General features: G+C 44.7%; 2 protein-coding genes across 5 annotated transcripts; one reads left to right on the top strand and one right to left on the bottom strand.

Moving 5' to 3' along the window:
• Positions 1 to 6,441: 6,441 nt before the first annotated feature.
• Positions 6,442 to 19,504, top strand: LOC124035768 (AMP deaminase 3-like). 4 transcript variants are annotated; one of them, XM_046349436.1, is made up of 16 exons: positions 6,943 to 7,504; positions 9,871 to 10,093; positions 10,195 to 10,381; positions 10,761 to 10,926; positions 11,576 to 11,795; positions 11,877 to 12,006; positions 12,147 to 12,341; positions 15,205 to 15,336; positions 15,526 to 15,689; positions 15,836 to 15,962; positions 16,050 to 16,213; positions 16,536 to 16,656; positions 17,212 to 17,385; positions 17,486 to 17,596; positions 17,951 to 18,160; positions 19,113 to 19,504. In XM_046349436.1, the coding sequence occupies exons 1-15, from the start codon at positions 7,483 to 7,485 to the stop codon at positions 18,128 to 18,130; spliced, it is 2,316 nt and encodes a 771-aa protein (XP_046205392.1). In that variant the 5' UTR covers positions 6,943 to 7,482; the 3' UTR covers positions 18,131 to 18,160; positions 19,113 to 19,504. The 4 variants fall into 4 exon arrangements, with proteins under 4 accessions (XP_046205393.1, XP_046205392.1, XP_046205391.1 ...); XM_046349437.1 differs by lacking the exon at positions 6,943 to 7,504 and adding an exon at positions 6,442 to 6,572 and having other exon boundaries at positions 17,951 to 19,504; XM_046349435.1 differs by having other exon boundaries at positions 17,951 to 19,504.
• A 146-nt stretch (positions 19,505 to 19,650) lies between these two features.
• LOC124035060 (lymphatic vessel endothelial hyaluronic acid receptor 1-like) lies at positions 19,651 to 23,472 on the bottom strand. The gene is made up of 5 exons (XM_046348477.1): positions 23,277 to 23,472; positions 22,722 to 22,899; positions 22,475 to 22,614; positions 20,621 to 20,936; positions 19,651 to 20,372 (listed from the first exon to the last, which is right to left on the bottom strand). Exons 1-5 carry the CDS (start codon positions 23,359 to 23,361, stop codon positions 20,138 to 20,140), a joined length of 954 nt encoding a protein of 317 aa, XP_046204433.1. The 5' UTR covers positions 23,362 to 23,472; the 3' UTR covers positions 19,651 to 20,137.
• Positions 23,473 to 24,910: the final 1,438 nt, after the last annotated feature.

Raw genomic sequence — 24,910 nt, 5'->3', positions numbered from 1 at the left:
GGTTCTTTCTCGGGACGTGCTGGACCGTTTGATCTATGATTTCCTCCGTTGCCGCCAGTGTTCCTCCTCGAGAGCGCCAGGAGGCGCTCGGTGAGTGGGGGGGTACTGTCATGTTTTGTCATATATTGTCTTGTCATTATGCTTTCCCTTCTGTTCGTTTCCCCCTGCTGGTCTTATTAGGTTCGTTCCCTCTTTCTATCCCTCTCTCTCCCCCTCCCTCTCTCACTCTCTCGCTCTCTCTTCTCTCTATCGTTCCGTTCCTGCTCCCAGCTGTTCCTATTCCCCTAATCAATCATTTAGTCTTCCCACACCTGTTCCCGATCCTTTCCCCTGATTAGAGTCCCTATTTCTTCCTTTGTGTTCCGTTCCTGTCCTGTCGGATCCTTGTATGTATTGGTCACCGTGCTGTGTTTGTGTATCGCCCAGTCGTGTCGTGTTTCCCTCAGATGCTGCGTGGTGAGCAGGTGTCTGAGTCTGCTAGGTTCAAGTGCCTTCCCGAGGCTACCTGCTGTTCAAGATCGAGTCTCCAGTCGGTTCTCGTCATTACGAGTGGAAGTTGTGTTTTTTGATTGTATTTTACTTTACTGGATTAAAGACTCTGTTTTCGCCAAGTCGCTTTTGAGTCCTCATTCACCTGCATAACACCAACCCCAAAAGTTGCAAGCTATATCGACAGTTTCCAGGAAAATAATCCGGAAAAAAGTAGGAACTAAGACATGTGGCTAGCCAAGTAGTAGTTCAGCTTATGTAAAACCATCAAGCCCAGACAGTTGTCCATAAAGGCAAAGCCAAGAAGTGACCCATCACACAGTAAGATGGCACAGTACTAATGCCTTAGGGCTGTTATTAATCAGATAACTGTACTGTCCATCAGAAAGGAATAGCACATGTCTCATATTGTACTGTAGAACATAGAATATACATGACAATAAGCACATGTTCATATTAGCTCACACTTCGGATTTATTTCAACAGTATCAGGCCTTAGGCTCCGCTCTATCCACAGACGTAGGTAAATGACGCTACGGTACTACGCTCTTCTTTCTTGGTGATTCTGCCACCTGGTGGTCGGTACAGTATCTGGCGCTTACCATACGCTGCTCTACAGTCAGTTGAATGACTGCTCGCATAGGAAAATTGTTAATTGTTCTGTTAAAAATCTGAGAAGAAAATGAAATAGATAGAATTGCTTTGCCACAGGGACACAAGGAGTCATCCAGTGGTGTGATAGCGTCTACAAACTGACTAGTGCAGGTCTCCAATCAGTCAAAACTAATAACTCCCCCAGGCCCTAGATGCTTGATAAGAGCCCATGGATTTGTAACGAGATGTGATTCTTGTGTTCCTCTTAGACGGTTATCACAAAGTCACAAGAGGGCCATTCTTTCCATCACAATGTCATGGAAGATACTGATTCTCAACCACTAAATGTCATTAGATATCAATGCATAATTGAATAATCCAAATGAATGTAATCAATTTGTCAGCTCAGCACGGCATGTGTGATATAACCACAGTCTGAAGCTGTCAGGGAAGCCAAACATCAGTATTCAATAAGATCACATACCAACGCTGTTTATGGACACAGCCAGATCACTTCCACGGTCATATCAGTGGGACGCCATCTCCTTTCCTATGCTTCACATGGAGACATGATGCAGTTTTCCATTCTGGTTATGGAGAAAGTGAAGCCCTCTGGCCAACTGTGACATGTGGTTCTCTACACCAGACGGACAGCTATAGAAGCCCAGGGCAGATTCATACAGTAAAGCCCATATCCTTCTGTCCTGCTGTCTGTCAGTCATTCAGGAGCAGCAGACCGATGGCTCTGTGAGTGAGTCTTCTCCAGCCAACTCTAAAAATTCCCTGATAACTGGAGCAGGGGAGGATTAGTGTTGTAATCCAGCACAGTGCCAGGCTAAATCAAGCACCATGGGGCCTGTGGCGGAAAAGGGCACAGTGGCAAAGCTCGATCTCCTCCTAGGCCCTGTGGAGAGTCACACCACTGTCTCATGTTAGCTAAAACACTCTCTGATCATCTATGACATACATGTGGTAAGATGCATATGTGTGTTAAAGATTACCTCAGAGTGGGGATATTATCCAAAAACATCTATAATTCATGAGATTGTAGTTACAGTTACAGGAAGGTTGACATATTGGCAACATCAGTGGTTTGATGAAGCAGATGCTAAGTTATAGGACTGTGTTGCTAGCACAGACTGGAATATGTTCCGGGATTCTTCCGATGGCATTGAGAAGTACACCACATCAATCACTGGCTTTATCAATAAGTGCATCGATGATGTCGTCCCCACAGTGACTGTATGTACATACCCCAACCAGAAGCCATGGATTACAGGCAACATCAGCACTGAGCTAAAGGGTAGAGCTGCCGCTTTCAAGAAGCGGGAAGCTTATAAAAATCACACTATGCCCTCCAACGAATCATCAAACAGGCAAAGCGTCAATACAGGACTAAGATCGAATCGTACTACACCGGCTCCGACGCTCATCGGATGTTGCAGGGCTTGCAAACTATTAGAGACTACAAAGGGAAGCGCAGCCGAGAGCTGCCCAGTGACATGAGCCTACCAGACAAGCTAAATTACTTCTGTGCTCGCTTCAAGGCAAGTAACACTGAAACATGCATGAGAGCAACAGCTGTTCCAGACGAGTGTGTGATCACGTCCTCTGCAGCCGATGTGAGATAGACCTTTAAACAGGTCAACATTCACAAGGCCCGATGGATTACCAGGACGTATACTCCGCGCATGCGCTGACCAACTGACAAGTGTCTTCACTGACATTTTCTGAGTCTGTAATACCAACATGTTTCAAGCATAGTCCCTATGCCTAAATGACTACCGACCTGTAGCCATGAAGTGCTTTGAAAGTCTGGTCAAGGCTCACATTAACACCATTATGTCAGAAACTCTAGACCCACTCCAATTTGCATACCACCCCAACAGATCCACAGATGATGCAATCTCTATTGCACTCCACACTGCCCGTTCCCACCTGGACAAAAGGAACACCTATATGAGAATGCTATTCTTTGACTACAGCTCAGCGTTCAACACCATAGTTGCCCACAAAGCTCATCACTAAGCTAAGGACCGTGGGACTAAACACCTCCCTCTGCAACTGGATCCTGGACTTCCTGACGGGTCTCCCCCAGGAAGTAAGGGTAGGTAACAACACATCTGCCACGCTGATCCTCAACACGGGGGCCACTCAGGGGTGCATGCTCGGCCCCCTCATGTACTCCCTGTTCACTCATGACTGCAAGGCCAGGCACGACTCCAACATTATCATTAAATTTGCCAATGACACAATAGTGATAGGCCTAATCACCGATAACAACGACACAGCCTATAGGGAGGAGGTCAGAGACCTGACCGTGTGGTGCAAGGACAACAACCTCTCCCTCAAAGTGATCAAGACAAAGGAGATGACTGTGGACTACAGGAAAAGGAGGACCGAGCACACCCCCATTCTCATCAACAGGGCTGCAGTGGAGCAGGTTGAGAGCTTCAAGTTCCTTGGCGTCCACATCACCAACAAACTAACATGGTCCAAGCACACCAAGACAGTCGTGAAGAGGGCATGACAAAACTTATTCCCCCTCAGGTGACTGAAAAGATTTGGCATGGGACCAATAGGTTTTACAGCTGCATCATCGAGAGCATCCTGATGGATTGCATCACTGCCTGGTATGGCAACTGCTCGGCCTACAAGGCACTACAGTACATCACTGGGGCCAAGCTTCCTGCCATTCAGGACCTCTATACCAGGCAGTGTCAGAGGAAGGCCCTAAAAATTGTCAAAGACTCCAGCCACCCTAGTCATAGACTGCTCTCTTTGCTACCGCACGGCAAGCGGTACCGGAGCGCCAAGTCTAGGTCCAAGAGGCTTCAAAACAGCTTCTACCCCCAAGCCATACGACTCCTGAACATCTAATCAAATGGCTACCCAGACTATTTGCACCCCCCTTTATGCTGCTGCTACTCTCTGTTATTATCTTTGCATAGTCACTTTAATAACTCTACCTACATGTACATATTACCGCAATTACCTCGACTAACTGGTGCCCCTGCACATTGACCAGTCTAATCTCACCCTAAAATCCTGAAATAACAAATCCTCAACATGAGGGCCCTCTGTGTCTACTGCTGAAACAGGACTCTTTACAAAGTACTAATGCTTAACAATATGGTCTTTGCAAAATGTCAGCACCTCTTTTTCAGTTTGTCTCAGACCGAAGAGGGAATTGCTAAACTGAGGGGCAGCATTGGAATATACAGAGAGGAACGGTGAGAGGACAACAATGGTAGTGTAACCTGTGTGAGTTATGACCAACTCATACTCATTTGCATTCTGGGTAAGTAGTAAGAATGAACACTTTACTTTATGCCATTTGCTATGCAAATGAGCTAAGGATGGTGTCATGTGCACTGGAGGGCGATGAGTGAGTTATCTGCTTTCCACCACAGGAGCAGAAAATGACAGAGGGTTTTCTCTGGGGGAACTTCCAGAGTTCATATAGTCTGCCTGACTGCAGAAGGTACGGAGGCACGGAGACAGAGGAGGTGAGTGAACAGCTATGGTCTAAAGATGTTATTGTATCTCACGAAGACTCAAATGATGGATCAATGACATGTGATGGTGATATGCTACATATTGAATGTGCATTGTGTTTCTTACATATTCTTACTGATTCAGCAGCTTGCTGTCTTCTCCAGTTTCTCTGTCTAAGATCGTATCAAAGTGATAAATTACATTCATGTTTATGAGCATCAATCTGTCAACGCTATGAGACTAATGTAAATGCATTAAGGGCCCATCCAATTGTGTCTGAGGAACACTCTGGGTAAAGCTGCGTTGCGCTCGTGCATGACTGCACTGTTTTGTTTTTCTCTCCCAGCCCCAAACACTGTGAGGAAGATGAGAGAGGAGACACCCCTCTGCTAAAGCAGCAGACAAGCCCCTGTTTGGCAAAGGGTAAGCTTGCTCTCACCCTCCTCCCCCTCTCTCCTTCTCTCTCCCTCTCTCAGGCGTATTCATTCACTCAATCTCTCACATGCTCTCTCACTCATATATGTAGACCCTCAGACATGCAGACATCAGCCCTATAAATAAAACAACACCACTCCAACCAGTGCTCGAAAAGGTTGATCTACTGTACTGTACTCTTTTAAAATATCTTTAGCCAGGGTGATAAGTGTCTTTCTCATACACAGACTGACAGAGATGTAGTTTACCTTCTCTTATAGAGGTGTCTTTGACAGAAGGTACAGTCATTCAGGACTGCACCCCCACCAGAGACAGCAGGCTGGTGTTTGAGAGAGCCCAGAGAGGACATGATAAAAACAGTGTGTGACAGCTGTGTCTGAGGCAAGAGAATTACTAATGGCTGGAGTGATCTCTGAACGTTCCTGCACAGGGACAGGGGGCGCTACAGTAAATTATCCAACACAGACAGGAAGATGATACAATGACCAGACCATTAGGAAACAACGCATCCAGGAGAAGCTCAAATTCCTTTTTGCCCCAATGTGCTAACATCATTGTATCAAAATGCCATTTGCAGACTCACAGGAGCTTCCTGGGACGTACAGAGGCTTAGAACAACATATTACAACTGATCATGGCTCAGTTCTCTCTCATTCTCTCTGTCTCTCAGTCCCCACATCCCGGTATCGTCCGGCAGGGTAGCATAGTGGTTAGAGTGTGTGACTAGTAACCGGAAGGTTGCGAGTTCAAACCCCCGAGCTGACAAGGTACAAATCTGTCGTTCTGCCCCTGAACAGGCAGTTAACCCACTGTTCCTAGGCTGTCATTGAAAATAAGAATTTGATCTTAACTGACTTGCCTGGTTAAATAAAGGTAAAATAAAAATAAATAAGTACATCAGTGCAGAGTGGGAACCATTGAGATCAGACTGTGTCTGTGCCTACATTCATCTCCTCTAATGCTTTCTATGGAGCTGCAGCAGAAATCCCCTCAGTCACATGATCTAATGCTCCCAAAACCAGATGTGCAGATCAATAATAGGAAGTCAGCTCCAATGCAGAACAACATTATTTATCCATGTAATGAAGTGCTGAATGAAATATAGAGCCAGCTGAATGACATTGTTGCTGTCCAAAGATAAATCATTCTGCTGTGAGTCAGGTCAGGTAAAAATACACATGGATTGTTAACATTGCGACGTGTGTGTGTGTGTGTGTGTGTGTGTGTGTGTGTGTGTGTGTGTGTGTGTGTGTGTGTGTGTGTGTGTGTGTGTGTGTGTGTGTGTGTGTGTGTGTGTGTGTGTGTGTGTGTGTGTGTGTGTGTGTGTGTGTGTGTGTGTGTGTGTGTGTGTGTGTGTGTGTGTGTGTGTGTGTGTGTTTAAGCAGAGGGGGCTCGACAGGCAGCTGGGATGTGAGTTGTAGTCATGTGGGGTTAAGAGCTGCAGCAGTTGTCCATTGGGGGAACAACAGGACCTGATCGACAACACTGAGTTTAATCTGCCCTACATCTCTCTTTCTGGAGGTCTACTAGGAAACGCTGAACAACACCAGTACCAGGTAGAAAATTGAGTCGTGTGTTTGCCGCATACACTACAAGCTATGTGAGTGTCTCTGCCAAAGCCAGTGTCAGATAGGATCAGCCTGGACTGAAATCACACAGATCAGGGTAGAGGGTCCTATAAGCTTTCAAATTGGCAGCTTTGAGCATGATCATGAAGGACAGTGTGTGCACGGGTAAACATGGGTTTGTGGGTCACTGTTTTGTCATCACCTATTCTAATGTGTGAGGTAGTCTGATCCTTTACTGAGGATTATTACCCATCAGCTGACTGACACGATGCCAGAGAACTACAGCAGGATTATTCATTCTAACACTATGCACCTAAACCAAGGTCAGTCAGAGCTGAGATCATGTGTGCGGGTGGGTCTGTCGAGGCTCTGAGGCAAAGCAGTGATGCATGGCTGCGCAGCGGCAGTCCTTTCAATCAGGGCTGCCTGGGTAATGTTTACAATAAATGCAACAGCTGCATAGCTTGCTATCTGGCTCCTTAAGGAGGAAGGCTGCGGATGTATCACTGTCCCAAAGGTGGAGAGGAGTGTATGAGGAGTGATTGTGTGTGAGTGTGTGTGAGTCTAGCCAGCTGGGGGGAGTGCTGGTGGCTCGGCTCTGGGCTCTCTCTTTGTTGACAGCCAGTTGTGACATATCCCAAGGATCAGTGGCTCTGTCGACATGATGCCATTGGCTTCTTAAAATAGATAGAGAAGGACATTCAAAGAAAACAGAACCGCGGTCGTGAACCACGGCAGGCTCAGAGTGGGACTGACCCACATCGCAGCCAGCCCGTCAGAGTCAGGCGACCAGCCTGTTAGCCAGTCTCTACCGCAGAGAGACTGTACAGAGACACTGTGATCCTAGCTGAGATTTCCATCATCAGGACTCCCAGTGGTGACTGTACAGCACAGAGAGATGGCTGTGAACAGACCGGAAGGTAAGGCACATAGCAGATAACAAGTATAGGTACACTATAAACTGTTCTAGCAGCTAGAGACTCGGAAACTATTGTGTTGCTGTTTGAGAGAATGTGATTAAGTCCATAACGTGTGATGGAAATGAGATGGCTATTACTCTGGGAGGAATACTGAAGGCTGTTTGGTGTCTCTGACTAAGAAAATTGTGTATAACTGATGCTGAGGCAGCAGTATAAGCAGAGAGAATGAGAGAGAGAGACTGTGCGTGTGTGTGTGTGTGTGTGTGTGTGTGTGTGTGTGTGTGTGTGTGTGTGTGTGTGTGTGTGTGTGTGTGTGTGTGTGTGTGTGTGTGTGTGTGTGTGTGTGTGTGTGTGTGTGTGTGTGTGTGTGTGTGTGCGTGTGTGTGTGTGTGTGTGTGTGTGTGTGTGTATGTGTGTGTGAGAAAGAGGCAGCAGTATAAGCAGAGATCATGAGAGAGAGAGAGAGAGAGAGAGAGAGAGAGAGAGAGAGAGAGAGAGAGAGAGAGAGAGAGAGAGAGAGAGAGAGAGTGTGTGTGTGTGTGTGTGTGTGTGTGTGTGTGTGTGTGTGTGTGTGTGTGTGTGTGTGTGTGTGTGTGTGTGTGTGTGTGTGTGTGTGTGTGTGTGTGTGTGTGTGTGTGTGTGTGTGTGTGTGTGTGTGTGTGTGTGTGTGTGAGAGTGAGGCAACACTCCAATTCATTGAGAGGAAGAAGCGGTGCTAAATTATTTATGAGAACCCATCTTTTAATCAATGCTGCTGCTTCACAGAAACCCTCTCAGCTTTCAGAGTTCACCTGTGGTCTTTGCTGTAATGTGCTGCTCTCTCTGTCTGTCTGCAGTGCAGTGGGAAGTGGGCAGTGGGTAGTGGGCAGTGGGCAGTGGGCAGTGGGCAGTGGGCAGTGGGCAGTGGGCAGTGGGCAGTGGGCAGTGGGCAGTGGGCAGTGGGTAGTGGGCAGTGGGCAGTGGGCAGTGGGCAGTGGGCAGTGGGCAGTGGGCAGTGGGCAGTGGGCAGTGGGCAGTGGGCAGTGGGCAGTGGGCAGGCGCTAGTTTCATCCACAAAGCTGTTCTTGGAAGTGGCTTAGGGTGAGCAGTGGGGTGTTTGTGGCACAGAATTTTGGCAGGAATGGCAGCCCGCTTGGAAAGGCTTGGCAGAATGGAGCTTTGACATTACTCTGTCACTGATGACACTAGAGCATTTCTCTCAGGGGCACCAGGTCTGTATGGCCACTGTGCTGTCTGGGTGGATTGGGTTTCATGTCATTGGGGTATCAACAAACCCCTCGTGGTTCGGTCACTTGATCTGTGGGTGCAGACCTGTCCCTAAATGGGACAACTGTGTGGTTACTGGACCAGTGACTGACAATCAGACACTGGGCTATAAAGTCTACAGTTCAACCGTTACTGTCACGGTCACACAGGGGATTATGATTAGGACCATAAACCTGAAAGGAATAGAGCTGGTATGTGTCTGGAGACAAAGTAGAGTTTTCCATTTTGAAAATCACATTGAGCCACTTAAGACAGCAGATTTTTTCAGTGTAATCTGCCAGCTCAAGATTTGTGTCCCTAGCCTCATCTTGATACATGACAAACAAACATGTTCATGAAACCGTATAAACAACATCGTGGCAGCCTGAGTGTACAACTGCGGATACTCTGGTCTTCAGAAAATGAAGAGAATGATGGAACAGCTGGGAAATAAACCTGAATTAAATTCCAGGGGTAATAAGATGACCTCTGACAGTACAATTCACTCAGCAGACAGTCTCTGCATTAGATAAACACTAACCTGATGTCCTTCTCTACCCCGTCTGTATGTTGTCCTCAGAGATGACAGTACGGGGCCTGGTGTTGACCCTGAAGGTCATAAGTGAAAATAGCATATTGTCTCGGAGGAAATGTAACGTGATCAGTTGTCAGTATTTATGTCGGTCACAAGTGCTTACAGATCTGCTTACCAGAGTCATTTCAAAAGGAGATTGCGGTATAAGCGCAGCACAATTTGTCAATCTGTCGTGGTGGTTGTTTTGCCATGCCTCGAGGTAACTCTGCTAAGCAAATAAATGAGTATATGCTAATAGATCTAATATTAGTTAACACATTGTGCTAATAGTTCTCTGTTAATACTAGGTGAATATGCAAAGCAATGCTTTTAGCAGAGGGATGTCATGACAGTGAGGTGTTGTGATGACAAAGCAGATTTGAGTTCTGAGTGGACAGAAATGCTGGAATTGGCAGCGATTTTTTGGGGGAAGAATTAGCTCCACCTCCTACAATAACAAAACTTTTCAATCTAATGCTTCCAAAACTAAGTGTCTACATATCTGTACAGTGTTTATACTAAGCTGCTACACCTGGTGTTTTTGCAGACATGCCGAGACAATTCCCTAAGATCACGCTGAGCGAGGTGGACGAGGAGACACGTCTGCTGGCTGAGAAGGTGTACGCGTCAGCGCTGAAGGAGGAGGACACTAAGGATGCCCTGTCCATGTTCACCGTCCCTGAGGACTGTCCCATCGGCCTGCACCAGGCCAAGGAGAGGGAGCTGCTCAAAGAGCTGGCAGAGCAGCATTCAGAAGAGAGCGCCAAGAGGTGAGTCTGGCCCTCGACAATACAGGACCTCATGGAATCGAACCTAGCTGATCAGTTAAGTACTGGAGTGTCGGGAATTCATAAGAACGTTTGGTTTCCAGGAAGAAGAGTTTCAAGATGATCCGTTCGCAGTCTGCGTCCTTGCAGGGCCTGCAGATCCCTGTGACTGCAGAGTGGGCCCGTTCTGTGGTGACCCCATTCCTCTCACCCTCCTCCACCTGCTCCTCACTTCCAGAGAACTGCCCCGAGTACCAGAGGGTCACCATCAGTGGAGACTACTGCGCTGGTGTAAGTTCTCCAAGCAGGTGGCATACAGTTCAGACACAACTCATACAGTATTTCACTGCATACTGGAAGAGTTGCAATGAAATGGGACAGTAATGATTGTGTTTTGCTTTTCGTGTATTGATGTGAATACTGATGTGTATATTGATGTGTATAGTGTATATTTATGTTTTTGTTTCGTCTGTAAAAAAAAGAACTTGGACTCAGCATGACTCCCTGTCAAAATAAAAGTTAGATAAACAATTCAACTAATAAAAGTGATATTTTGGTATGACTTTAAATGCCCAGGTGGTTAACAATAATCTTGTGTGTAGAGAGTCCACAGGATGAAATGGAAAGCCATGTGATAAGACTAGTAATGACAGCTCTCTCCTCTCCCCAGATCACAGTAGAGGACTATGAACAGGCAGCAAAAACCCTGATGAAAGCCCTGTTCATTAGGGAGAAGTACTCCAGACTGGCCTACCATGGCTTTCCCCGGACCGTCGCTCAGTTCCTCCGCAGCGCTGAGAACCAGACGTGGAACGAAGAGGACGAGGTTCTACCAGGTACAAAACATGTACAAAACATTCAGAACACATTCCTAATATTGAGTTGCACCCCCCTTTTGCCCTCAGAACAGCCTCAATTCGTCGGGGCATGGGCTCCACAAGGTGTTGAAAGTGTTCCACAGGGCTGCTGGCCCATGTTGACTCCAATAATTCCTACAGTTGTGACAAGTTGGCTAGATGTCCCTTGGGTGGTGATGCACACAGGAAACTGTTGAGTGTGAAAAACCAAGCATCGTTGCAGTTCTTGACACAAACCGGTGCGCCTGTCACCTATGACCATACCCCGTTCATAGACACTTAAACATTTTGTCGTGCCCATTCACTATCGGAATGGCACACATACACAATCCATGTCTCAATTGTTTCAAGGCTTAAAAATCTTTCTTTAACTTATGTCCTTCCCTTCATCTACATTGAATGAAGTGGATTTAACAAGTGACATCAATAAGGGATCATAGATTTCACCTGGATTCACCTGTTAGTTTATGACATGGAAAGAGCAGGTGTTCATAATGTTTTGTACACTCCGGGTATACTCAAACAGTGCCCATAAATTAACTATATGTCCATAATGTGTTCTTAACGTCCTGTACAAGTAGAGTCCATTGTATTAGAGTCTATGTCAGTCATACTGGTTTCCCCACAGATGTCTGCCCTTGCCCCAGGGAGGGGGAGGACCCATACAGCATTGAGAATATCCCAGACAACCTGAGCTATGAGCTGCAGACAAAAGATGGCATAGTGTATGTGTATGAGAACGCAGAGGCTCTAAGTCAGAACAGGCCCCGCAGCCTGCCCTACCCTGACCTGGAGACCTTTGCCATAGATCTCAGCCATGTGCTGGCCATGATCATTGATGGACCCACGTGAGTGACCACCACTTCCTGAACTCACCACTGTGTAATGGAGCTTTATTTTTGTCTCTTCATAACTAATGTGCTTTACAGGAAGACCTATTGTCACAGACGCCTGAACTTCCTGGGCTCAAAGTTCTACCTGCATGAAATGCTCAATGAGATGGCTGAGCTAAAGGAACTGAAGGGTGTTCCACACAGAGACTTCTACAATGTCAGAAAGGCAAGTTTCCAACACTTGAATGTGAAAGCTAAATTTAGAATGTGAAGTGAAAGTCCACCGTTTAGATCTGATGTGGCTACTTTCCCAGAGGCTTTGTGATAAAAAGCCACAATCAAACTGTGACGTCTCTCTTTCCCCAGGTGGACACACACATCCATGCAGCCGCCTGCATGTCCCAGAAGCACCTTCTGAACTTCATCCAGACCACCTACAAGACAGAGGCAGACCGTGTGGTGCTGGAGAAGGGCGGGCGGAAGCTGACCCTCAGAGAGGTGTTTGAACACCTCAACATGGACCCCTATGACCTCACTGTGGACTCCCTGGATGTACATGCTGTAAGACCCTCCCTCTCTCTATCTATTTCGCCTGACATCATACAATACCCTTACAAAGAAAAACAAATGAAAAAATCATGGGGATTAACATAGTTTTCAGACACGTGGGAAGTTCCACATCTTATTTTCCATGTATTTTTCCCTCGTGAAAATATATAACACTATTACTCCACCATCGTTTCAGTAAAAAGCTACGGTTTGGGGCTGGAGAAATGCAACCACCCTCAAATCCCTCCCCTACGCTATGGATGCAAGGACTGTCCATCCATGATACACTACATGACCAAAAGTATGTGAACACTTGCTCGTCGAACATCTCATTCCAAAATCATGGGCAGTAATTTGGAGTTGGTCCTCCCTTTGCTGCTCTAACAGCCTCTACTCTTCTGGGAAGGTTTCCACTAGATGTTGGAATATTGAATCGTCTACATGTCATTGTATGCTGTACCATTAAGCTTTCCCTTCACTGGAACTAAGGGGCCTAGCCCGAACCATGAAAAACAGACCCAGACCATTATTCCTCCTCCACCAAACTTTACAGTTGGCACTATGCATTGAGGCAGGTAGCATTCTCCTGGCATCTGCCAAACCCAGATTCGTCCACCAGACGGTGGATGGTGAAATGTGATTCATCACTCCAGAGATCTAATTTCCACTGCTCCAGAGTCCAATGGCGGCGAACTATACACAACTCCAGCCGATGCTTTACATTGCGCATGGTGATCTTAGGCTTGTGTGCGGCTGCTCTGCCATGGAAACCCATTACATGAAGCTCCCGATGAACAGTTCTTGTGCTGACTTTGTTTTCAGAGGCAGTTTGGAACTCGGTAGTAGTAACCAAGGACAGACGAACTCTGGAGTGTTGCAACCGAGGACAGACGATTTTTAAGCACTACGCACGTCAGCACTCGGCGGTCATGAGGCAAAATATTTTATATTCTTCAAGAATCAATTGGTAAATATAATTAATTTATAAGTCCAAAAATGGATGTGGTCACTAAGGATTGCAGGTACAAGATATTAAGAACACCTACTCTTTCCATGACATAGACTGACCAGGTGAATCCAGGTGAAATCTATGATCCCTTATTGATGTCACTTGTTAAATCCACTTCAATCAGTGTAGATGAAGGGGAGGAGAAAGGTTAAAGAATCATTTTTAAGCCTTGAGACAATTGAGACATTTATTGTGTACAGTATGTGTGCTATTCAGAGGGTGAAATAGCAAGAAAAAATATTTAAGTGACTTTGAACGGGGTATAGTAGTAGGTGCCAGGCGCACTGGTTTGTGTCAAGAACTGCTAGGTTTTTCACACTCAACAGTGTCCCGTGTGTATCAAGACTGATCAACCACCCAAAGGACATCCAGCCGACTGTGGGAAGCATTGGAGTCAACATTGGCCAGATCCCTGTGGAACACATGTAGAGTCCATGCTCCAATGAATTGAGGCTGTTCTGAGGGCAAAAAGGGTTTGCAACTCAATATTAGGAAGGTGTTCTTAATGTTTTGTACACTCAGTGTATGTCACCATTTGAACGTGAACCATTAACATGCCCGGAAAAGAGAAAGAGGAATAATTTTGTCCACTGCTCTGTGAATGTCCCGCATAATTTCTCCCTTGTAAATAATTTAGGATTTTTAGATGCTGTCACCATAATCCCATAGGTGGAAACATTGCTTCTGCAACATGCTAACAGAATAACATTATTTAAACCCCACGTGAACTTGCAATTCTAAATGTGAAACTGCACATTTAATTTATTTGTCATTTTTATCATGTGGAAGTTTTCACATAGTGCCATCGGAAATTATTCAGACCCCTTTACATTTTTCATATTTTGTTACATTACAGCTTTATTCTAAAATTGATTACATCGTTTTTTCCCTCATCAATCTACACACAATACCCCATAATGACAAACCAAAAACATGGACTTATGTAAATATAAAATATCACATTTACACAAGTATTCAGACCCTTTACTTAGTACTTTGTTGAAGCACCTTTGGCAGCAATTACAGTATTGAGTCTTCTTGGGTAAGACACTACAAGCTTGGCACACCTGTATTTGGGGAGTTTCTCCCATTCTTTTCTGCTGATCCTCTCAAGCTCTGTCAGGTTGGATGGGGAGGACAACGACCCTAAGCACACAGCCAAGACAACGCAGGAGTGGCTTCGGGGCAAGTCTCTCCAGAGATGTTCTATGGTGTTCAAGTCTGGGTTCTGGCTGGGCCACTCAAGGACATTCAGAGACTTGTCCCGAAGCCATTATGGGGTATTCTGTGTAGATTGTTGAGGTTTTTTAAATATTTTAGTTCATCCATTTTAGAATAAGGCTGTAACGTAACAAAATGTTGGAAAAATCAAGTGGTCTGAATACTTTCCGAAGGCACTGAATGAAACTGCAAATGTGATTTTCACATGATTGAACTTCACACATGAACTTGCATTTTCACATGTGAATGTTTTTCACATGTGAAACTGCATACCCGATTTTCAACTGGAAATTTCACAAGTGAAACCGCAATATACATGTGAGGTGAAAACATGTTACTCTCCTCACATATTACAACGTGGTGTTGACTTGTGAACTCTTAATTGAATACATGTGAAAATATGGTTTCACATGTGAAATTTAAGTTCAACATGTGAAAACAGGCATTGCTTGTTAGACATGTCTTTTTGTAAGAGTATATCATCCATACTGTACAGGAACAGCTGTTATGCCACAAAACACATATTTATTGTGTAACCATAGCTGTTCAGTTATATCTATAGCTAGAGACACATTTCAGTTTTGGAGATCTGTTAGCACCAGCCATACGCTAATATTAGATCTGTGTGTGTGCCTCACCCCACAGGGCAGACAAACCTTTCACAGATTCGATAAGTTCAACTCCAAGTACAACCCAGTGGGGGCCAGTGAACTCCGAGAAATCTACCTGAAAACAGACAACCTCATAGATGGAGAGTACTTTGCACGCATTATCAAGGTATAGTTCATTCATACAGAAAACATCCTGATTCTCTGAAATTGATAACACATGTTATGTTGCAACAACAACATGTGCAGCAACACATTTGAGGATGTGTTACTCTGATGGATGGGAGGTGACAGAGACCCAGAATAATGGTCTTGTTTGGAGATGAGATAACTTTATACCACGCCTTGCCCTTGACAGGAAGTGTCCCATGACCTAGAGGAGAGTAAGTACCAGCATGCTGAGCCTCGTCTGTCCATCTACGGACGCTCTGCAGACGAATGGGACAGCCTCTCCAAGTGGTTCATCCAGCACAAAGTGCACTCTACCAACATGCAGTGGATCATCCAGGTCCCCAGGATCTAGTAAGTGCTGCTGCCTGAGTGACCGCTGAAGGCAAAAAGTTACATTTCACTTTCAACTGGAGAAGGTATGTAACATGGCTACTATAAACAATAATACTCTTTTTGTGAGATGTTTGTCATGCTTAAAAATCTTTCACTTCTTTCAGTGATATTTTCAAGTCAAAGAAGTTGATCACTAACTTTGCCAAGATGTTGGAGAACATATTCCTTCCTCTGTTTGAGGCTACAGTCAATCCACAGAAGCATACGGAGCTACATGTATTTCTCAAATATGTGAGTATAATTCATTTGGATATTCCTGCAAAAACTATCCTGATAGAGTCAACCATTCACCATTCAACCGCTACTCTTCCTGTGCAGGTGACAGGCTTTGACAGTGTGGATGACGAGTCCAAGCACAGTGACCACATGTTCTCCTACAAGAGCCCCAAGCCTGAGCAGTGGACAGCAGATGAAAACCCTCCCTACAGCTACTACCTCTTCCACATGTACGCCAACATCATGGTGCTCAACAATCTGAGGAAGTACGTACCAGTTGATATCTGCCCCTCTCAGGCCTCTGGTAATGGACCCAAACCATTACATCTCATTCAAGAGAAACATAGACTTCCAACTGTCCTTCTGCTGATGCTGCTAAGGGGAAATGTAGGTGTTACACCCATTGTTTGTGTATGTGCAACGTGTGTGTGTGTGTGTGTGTGTGTGTGTGTGTGTGTGTGTGTGTGTGTGTGTGTGTGTGTGTGTGTGTGTGTGTGTGTGTGTGTGTGTGTGTGTGTGTGTGTGTGTGTGTGTGTGTGTGTGTGTGTGTGAATATGACCACTGAATATTCCCCTGGGTCTCTTCCAGAGAGCGGAGCTTGAGCACCTTCCAGTTCCGTCCACACTGCGGGGAGGCTGGATCCATCACCCACCTGGTCTCTGCTTTCCTCACCGCTGACAACATCTCCCACGGCCTCAACCTCAAGAAGGTCCTTTACTACTAGACTGAATCCTGCATCAACTGTCCTCAACACATTACAGCCTACACACATTTATTTGCCATCAATGGACTAATATAATTCCTCAACACCCCAGCATGTTTGAATGGAGCACTCTCATGCTGATCTCCCATGTGGTACAGTAGGTGCTACTCACATGAATAGTGGATGTCATGAGATGACCCTAAAGAAATGCAAAGCTATCTAATATTCTCACATGAAAGCACGCTGTATAAATGCAAGCCATTGTACTGTAATACAGTAACAGTGTTCCTGTTTGCTTCATTTTCCTGTCTTTCTGTGGGCCTAACCAGCACACAGACAAGGAAAGGCCCTGTCTACCAGGCCTGCTCCATGCAAATGCAGCCACTGAAAATAACCGAGCCAGCCACAGGGACAGGAGCTAGCTTTCAACTTTTGACACGTTTTAACATCCACCGTGTCTGCTGATCAGTAAGCAGAGACCCTGTACGCTGAGCAGGTGACAGCGAGGTGTGTGTGAGTCTGTGTGTATATACTGAGTGTGTCTGTCTCTCTCTGTCACAGAGCCCTGTCCTACAGTACCTGTACTACCTGGCCCAGGTGCCCATTGCCATGTCTCCTCTGAGCAATAACAGCTTGTTCCTGGAATATTCCAAAAACCCTCTCAGGGAGTTCCTACACAAGGGGCTGTGCGTGTCTCTATCAACAGATGATCCTATGCAGTTCCACTATACCAAGGTAAACTGTTGGAGAAAATAGTAGCTCAAATCAGCTCCAGCTGAGTGTTCCATAGCTGTTTTGTAGGAAGGTACTTGATGACAGTGTGTCCTGTCTGTAGGAGGCACTGATGGAGGAGTATGCCATTGCGGCCCAGCTGTGGAAGCTCAGCACCTGTGATGTGTGTGAGATTGCCAGGAACAGTGTGCTGCAGAGTGGCCTGTCTCAGCAGGTAGAGCCCTGGGCACTGATATCTACCCTCTTAGAAAAAGGGTTCCAAAAGGGCTCTTCGCTGTCCTCACAGGTGAACCCTTTTTGTTCCAGGTAGAATACTCTTTGGTTCCAGGTAGAAACCCAAAAGTGTTCTACCAGGAACCAAAAAAGGTACTTCAAAGGGTTCTCCTATGGTGACAGCCAATGAACCCTTTTACATTCTAGATAGCACCTTTTTTATAGTGTATAATAGCATGAATGCAAAATAACATTAAATATCCTTCCCCTGTCCCCCATCTAATGGAGTGGTTATACCTACGGAGCTTACATGATATACAATCTCTGGTAATACTGTATAACTCATTTTGTGCAGGAGAAGAAGCACTTTATTGGGGCCAACTACTTGAAGGATGGACCTGAGGGGAACGACATTCGGCGGACCAATGTGGCTCAGATCCGCATGGCCTACCGCCACGAGACCCTGTGCAATGAGCTCAGCTTCCTAGTGGATGCAGTGAAGACTGAAGCGGCCATTGGCACACAACCAGAGTGACCACAACAATATGGGACTCAATCCATGCATGTAAGCTCTCAACCATCACAACGATATCTCTTGCATTCATGGGAGAAAAAGCCCAATGGTTTGAATGGATAAGTGTGTCTCTTGTTTCTCTGGCTGCATGTGTGCTACTGTGAAAGCAGATAACAAGGGGTGCCATTGCAGTTAAAGAGATTCTCCAGTACTTTTGTATACTTTTTGCCAGTGGTTCTGAAAGTAGTGCTCAAGAGCCAAAAGTGGTCCCCTGAAAATGGTGTACTATGTCACATACTGTATGTGCAGATATATGCACCATGCCATTGCTCTCTCTCTCACTCTACTGTGGGTGCATCATGTCCATCTTGCTAGTTGTCATATGGCGAGGGGCTGAAGCTCATTGGTTGAATTTGAATCCTAAGTGGCTGGCCCACATGGAGGAATATGTAGGCCAAGCACAGCTTCCAGAAAAGTAGTTGCTTTAAAACTAGGCATTTCATGTATAACTGAGGTAAGGTAGATTATGCATGTATGAACTACACATTGACACATCCAAAGCGGGAGGTTTAATAAATACTTATTAGTCACCAAAGTTCCGGAGCATGTCTTTAACAGTATAAAAATAGTTTGGAGAGGTAGCAGTAGGAGCCAACTACATCTTAGTGTCTAAATGATGTAGGTCCACAGTACAAGGGTTTCCTTCTGCAGTGCAGCAACATCCTCTGCACTAAGGCTGGCTCCCTCTGCAGAGCACTTACTCACAGTTCAGTAATGTTACAACATATTTGTGGTTTCAAGTGCAATGTCTGGGAGAAAAAACACTGGCCACTTCTATTTTTGATGTCCAACACTCACTGCATCATGCCTTAGTGATGGGCGGTCCCAGCTGTTGACAGAACCTGACAGTGTTAATCTCTGGAGCTGGAACACTGCTTTAGCTGTGATGAATGAAGTCTGGTACATTTCCACTGTCCCTTTCCATGTGTGCTTGTTTTTACAGGATGTCGTGCAGTAGGTTCCAAGGAGGACACTGAAGTCATTTGTGGGACACTGTAGACACAAAACATTGCACTTGCTCTGTTTGAAGTATTTGTGTGAATGTTTTGTTTCAATTCGAATGAAAACAGGCATTTATATTGGTCAGAGTATGCTATATTTCATTTGAATGTACTGTATCTATAACGTACTGCGCCGTGTCTATAAAGCAACATTGAGTCAATTGAGTTGTGAAAGTTTGGACAAGAGAGAAAAATGAGAAAGCATATAAGATACAAGATGTCCAAAGATGTTACAACGCTCTCTCTCACCTCTTCCTCGTTAATGGTTGACAGAATGCTGTAAAATAGCCTGTTTTTAATTATGTTACTTTTGTTATCAATAAAGATATTTAAACATGGATAATTCCGTTTTTTTTTTTTGTTGTCATGCAGCAATTTAAAACTGTGAGATGATGGAATACATTGTTTATCAGAACATTAACCCAAATCTCATGACATTAGTCTGCATTTCCAAAAAAAGGCTAAGAAGTAACTACAAGGCAGGGGATACAAAAAGTTAGAATTTATTGCATCAATTCGAGATTGGCATTAGTTTAAAAACATGATTTAAAATGCAGTAGTTAGCAGTGGCCCTGGCATACTGACTAACCTTTTCTGAAGTCGTAAAATCCATTATATGTAGAGCAAAAAATATGAAACCATTTTCAATTCAGCTACTATACTGGTCCTAAAATCAACTCATCCACGTTGCAGCAATAATTGCCTTGATGACATCGCCATCTAGTGGTTAAAATACAGGACGCTTTCCAGAACAATCTATTGTGAACACGAACAACAAAAAACAAGGAGACATAAAATAACCTTCTAAAGCAACATTGGAAAGGCATCCCATGCTATAAATAAATGCATTTGAATAACATTAACGCACACTTTATACAAACTACTGAACAACATAACTTCCATAAGCAGGAACATAACTTTAAAAAAGCAGCCAGACCTTATCTTTGGTCTTACCAAATCTAAAGCATCAAGGTTCTGTCTCTGATGCTGAATCTGCATTGGTCTCATCACTGATGTTTACACTGATGTCATTGGCTGTCTCTTTGCACACATCCTCCTCAGGCTCAGCCTTAGCTTCAGCCTCAGTCTGGGCTTCCTTTGTGTCCTTCATACAGGTGTGTGCTGCACATTCCTTTGTCTCAATGTACTCTTTCTGCTTCTCCCCATCCCAGCAGGGGAGAATAGTCTTGAGCCCATTGTTCCTTTATAAAGAGGAAAAATAAAATGTGATGTGCAGGCTGAACATGAGTTAACACAGTATCAACTTACGTCCCTAAAGTCACTCTGCCTCTGCTATAAATCAAACGTATGCATGACCATGTCAACGGGTATATGTTATAGTAATTGTGCTTGATGAATTACCTCGATCTAAATAATGGTTTTCAATTCAAGGGATCTTACATATCTACTTTTCCCCTTTTACAAAGAAAACGTAGGAAAAAACACTTACGTTCTAAAGTACAAGAGAATGGCCATTGCGGTCAGAAGAAGAACAATGGTCGAGGTGATAAGTATTGCGCTGCTCATGGACTGGGGTAGTTCTACCTCTACCTCTGGGCTATCAGAAAAACTACTGAGAGAGAGAAGAGAAGAGCGAGAATGAGAGGTGGGCCGGGCGGACTGTGTGGAGGGGACAAGATGAATGATGGCTGGAGAGAGGGAGGTAGAGGGGGATGAGGCCGCTCCTGAAGGAGAGGGATGTGCTCCCTCCTGTTGCTTCGGCGTGGTCAAAGCGGTATCAGCTGTGGTATCCTCAAATTGTATCACTGTGGTAAGTAAATGAGAGTAAGTTAGCAATGCATTCACATTCAATTAAATTAATGAATTGATATCCAGCATTACCATCACAGTAGCTGTTTGCCAAAAATTTTAACTTCACTCAATTCCTAAAACTTGGTCACACCACCCCAGGGACAGTTCAGGAAGTTAATATAGGATGTTTTTCACACTCAAATGTTCCCCTTTCCTCTCACATTCATACAATTGTTAGTCTCACAAAGGAAAGGAAAGTAAGTGATTTGACTTTCTGAAAAAATCCCATTTACCTCAGAGTTTACGGACAACAGAAAGGCACAGAGCAATTAGCCTATGTATTCATGAATCACCATAGCATAACCTTTCTCTACTGGATCCATTGATCCAGTGACACAGGCCTACCAGACGAGCTCAGCATTCAACACCATAGTGCCCTCAAAGCTCATCAATAAGCTAAGGACCCTGGGACATCTCCCTCTGCAACTGGATCCTGAACTTCCTGACAGGCTGCCCCCAGGTGGTAAGGGTAGGTAACAACACATCCGCCACGCTGATCCTCAACACGAGGGCCCCTCAGGGGTGCGTGCTCGGTCCCCTCCTGTACTCCCTGTTCACTCATGACTGTATGGCCAGGCATGACTCCAACACCATCATTAAATTTGCCGATGACACACCAGTGATAGGCCTGATCACCGACAACGACGAGACAGCCTATAGCGAGGAGGACAGAGACCTGGCTGTGTGGTGCAAGGACAACAACCTCTCCCTCAAAGTGATCAAGACAAAGGAGATGATTGTGGACTACAGGAAAAGGAGGACCGAGCACCCCCCCATTCTCATCAACGAGGCTGCAGTGGAGCAGGTTGAGAGCTTCAAGTTCCTTGGTGTCCACATCACCAACAAACTAACATGGTCCAAGCACACCAAAGACAGCCGTGAAGAGGGCATGACAAAACGTATTCCCCCTCAGGAGACTGAAAAGATTTTGCATGGGTCCTCAGATCCCCTAAAGGTTCTAGAGCTGCACCATTGAGAGCATCCTGACTGGTTGCATCACTGCCTGGTATGACAACTGCTCGGCCTCCCACCGCAAGGCACTACAGAGGGTAGTGCGTTCGGCCCAGTACATCACTGGGGCCAAGTTTCCTGCCATCCAGGACCTCTATACCAGGCAGTGTCAGAGGTTGGCCCTAAAAATGGTCAAAAAGACTCCAGCCACCCTAGTCATAGACTAGCTTCTAAACAGCTTCTACCCCCAAGCCACAAGACTCCTGAACATCTAATCAAATGGCTCCCCAGACTATTTGCATTGCCCACCCCCCCTCTTTTCACCACTGCTACTCTCTGTTCTCACCTATGCATAGTCACTTTAATAACTCTATATACATGTACATACTACCTCAACTAGCTGGTACCCCCGCACATTGACTCTGTATCGGTTCCCACCTGTATATAGTCTCGCTATTGTTATTTTACTTTAATTACTTGTTACTTTGATCTCCTATTCCTAGCTGTATTTTTTAAAGATTTTTAAAATCCTTTACTGTACCTGAAGCATTGAAGCAGAACACATCAAAAAGTTTGGTGACAGAGGCTCTCCATTTGATGACACCGGTCTGGTTTTGACCACAGGTTTTACTGGCCTCAATACGAGGGATCACTGCAAAATGTTCATCAATCCACCCAAACCTAGAGACACAGCCGATTTAAAATGGATTCGTTCATTCTCAGAGGTTATCTATTATGAAAAGGATCACTAGCATACAAAGAAGAATCGAATCCAAAAGCCATTTTACCTGCATGTTTCCAAGCCCAGTCTCTGAGCCTCCTCAACCTGGGAATTGGAGGCCATGGTTACACCCAGAGACCAGCACACCTCCCTGGCCTCAGAGGCATTGAAGGCATAGGTAAACTGGTTGAGGTAATTTGTGTAGCTGACCAGAAACACTCCAGCTATTTGTCTCTCTGGGAAAGCTGGTGTTAAGGGAATTGAAGATAAGTTTATGTGCATGTTTGCTGGTTTTAAAATGATTTCTAATTAGTCAAGTTTATCAATTTGAAAATCCAATAATAAGTCAAAATATTTTATACTAATGATTTTTTTCTTCTTTTAGATCATTTAGTGAAAGTATCACTTAATGCATTTGCATGCCTTGTATTATTTAATATATTTTTTATATCAACGTTCATCGGTAATCATTAATGAAGATAACGAAATCACTTCAAAATGATGTTCAACATTTTTCTCCAAAAGCACAATGCATATTTGAGAACTGATTTTGAATGCAACATCTTTGAGCTTTGAGACACATGCAGTATAAAAATAATAAATACAAAAAGAATCATCTTACCATTGATTTTGCTAGGATCAACGTGTAGCCCAGAGAATGACAGTGTGAGAGGCAGCAGTAGTGAGAGGATCCAAACCTGCATCATGGTTACCAATGGTCAGTGACACCGGACTGGGAGCTACTGCGATGTGTTCCACTGTGTGTTCCACTGTGTGTCTGTGAGCCAAATGAAGGGGTTAGTGAGAGGTGATTCTCTTCATATTAGAAGGGTGGGTTCATGAAGTGTACAAAGCTGTTGTATAAATGACCAGTCAGACGAGGTGGTGACAAGGTCACGGAACCACCGGGAACAGGAAGCAGGAAGTACGTTGTACAGCCCATTCAGTATGAGCACTTTAGGATCCAAACAGGTCCAAGAATAAGATAAATGTAGCAAGACGTTAACATAACATGGTGCAGAAGCATCGGAAGTGTGGCATAAACTGCTGAAGTAGTTGTAATATTTTTTTAAGAGGTTAATTAATTGAGAATAAGATGAACAGCTCTTACTCATAATACTGTGTAATAACACATTATGCTTGAAAAGACAGATGGAGGATTCCATCCGAAACTGATCTTCCGGCCTCCTTTACCAACTTCAGGAAAACATTTCTGAGATGATAATTTCTGATTTGACCTCAAGGATCCCTTCTGTTAAAACAACTAACATTAAAACATTGAACCTTAGTCAAATTTGTTTTAATAGATAGGCACGTTAGATTGGGAGTCTGCCTAAAAAAAACGTATGGATGCAGAATAAGCATGAATCAAAACCAGCTAGTCCTTAAGTTGTATTCTTTGGAGAGAGTACATGAGTGTTTGGCACAGATAGATGTTGGGAAAATTGTTTCTTTTTTATTGACTTTGGCACCTCACACAATGATTTCCTCCCTCTGCCATTTGCTCAGTCATTAACAAGCTCGTGATCCCTGGCATCCTCTGATGACTCTGACAAACAGCGAAATCCCACTTCCAGCAAAACACCTCACCCCGACCTAGTACAGCAGGAAATGACGCAGACAGAACAGAAAAAATAAGCCAAAGTAGTTTGACGTATGAGAAGAGTCAGTGACATTTAAACGTCCCAAAGGAATGGACACCTAAAGAGGACATCTATATTTTCTTTTGTGACATTCATTGAATATTAAAACAGAGAGAGTCACTCAAGCTGTCACGTTCTGACCTTAGTTCCTTTGTTTTTTGTCTTTTGTTTTAGTATGGTCAGAGCCTGAGTTGGGGTGGGCAGTCTGTTTGTTTTCTATGTTGGTTTCTGTGTTCGGCCTAGTATGGTTCTCTATCAGAGGCAGGCGTTGTTAGTCGTCTCTGATTGAGAATCATACTTAGGTAACCTTTTTCCACCTGTGTTTCGTGGGTGTTTATTTTCTGCTCTGTGTTCTGTTGCACCGGTCAGGACGGTTCGTTTGTCGGGTATTGTCTTTGTTTCAGTATTCATTCTTTATTAAATTACAATGATGTACTTACCACGCTGCACCTTGGTCCTCTCTTTCTCCCGACGACAACCGTTACACAAGCAGCCTTGACACACTGCAGCTACAGCTTAATGGAGCCAATTAGATTACATAAGTGGTTTCCTGAGAGATATGAAAGATCTTTCATTTTCATAAGTGTAGGGCGGAAGGGAACAAGCACTGTGT

Source organism: Oncorhynchus gorbuscha, linkage group LG05 (assembly GCF_021184085.1).
Source record: "Oncorhynchus gorbuscha isolate QuinsamMale2020 ecotype Even-year linkage group LG05, OgorEven_v1.0, whole genome shotgun sequence".
Taxonomy (NCBI): Eukaryota; Metazoa; Chordata; class Actinopteri; order Salmoniformes; family Salmonidae; genus Oncorhynchus; species Oncorhynchus gorbuscha.
Note: the sequence above shows the minus strand (reverse complement) of the source record. Positions and strands in the feature narration are given on the sequence as shown.

Coding starts and splice junctions, on each gene's coding strand:
- LOC124035060 (XM_046348477.1), bottom strand. CDS start 23,361: ATGATGCAGGTTTGGATCCTCTCACTACTGCTGCCTCTCACACTGTCA. Junction 22,900..23,276: donor TGATCCTAGCAAAATCAATG/GTAAGATGATTC, acceptor CCTTAACACCAG/CTTTCCCAGAGAGACAAATA. Junction 20,373..20,620: donor ATTCTCTTGTACTTTAGAAC/GTAAGTGTTTTT, acceptor CTCTTTATAAAG/GAACAATGGGCTCAAGACTA.
- LOC124035768 (XM_046349436.1), top strand. CDS start 7,483: ATGGCTGTGAACAGACCGGAAG. Junction 11,796..11,876: donor ATGATCATTGATGGACCCAC/GTGAGTGACCAC, acceptor TGTGCTTTACAG/GAAGACCTATTGTCACAGAC. Junction 16,214..16,535: donor GTGCTCAACAATCTGAGGAA/GTACGTACCAGT, acceptor GGTCTCTTCCAG/AGAGCGGAGCTTGAGCACCT.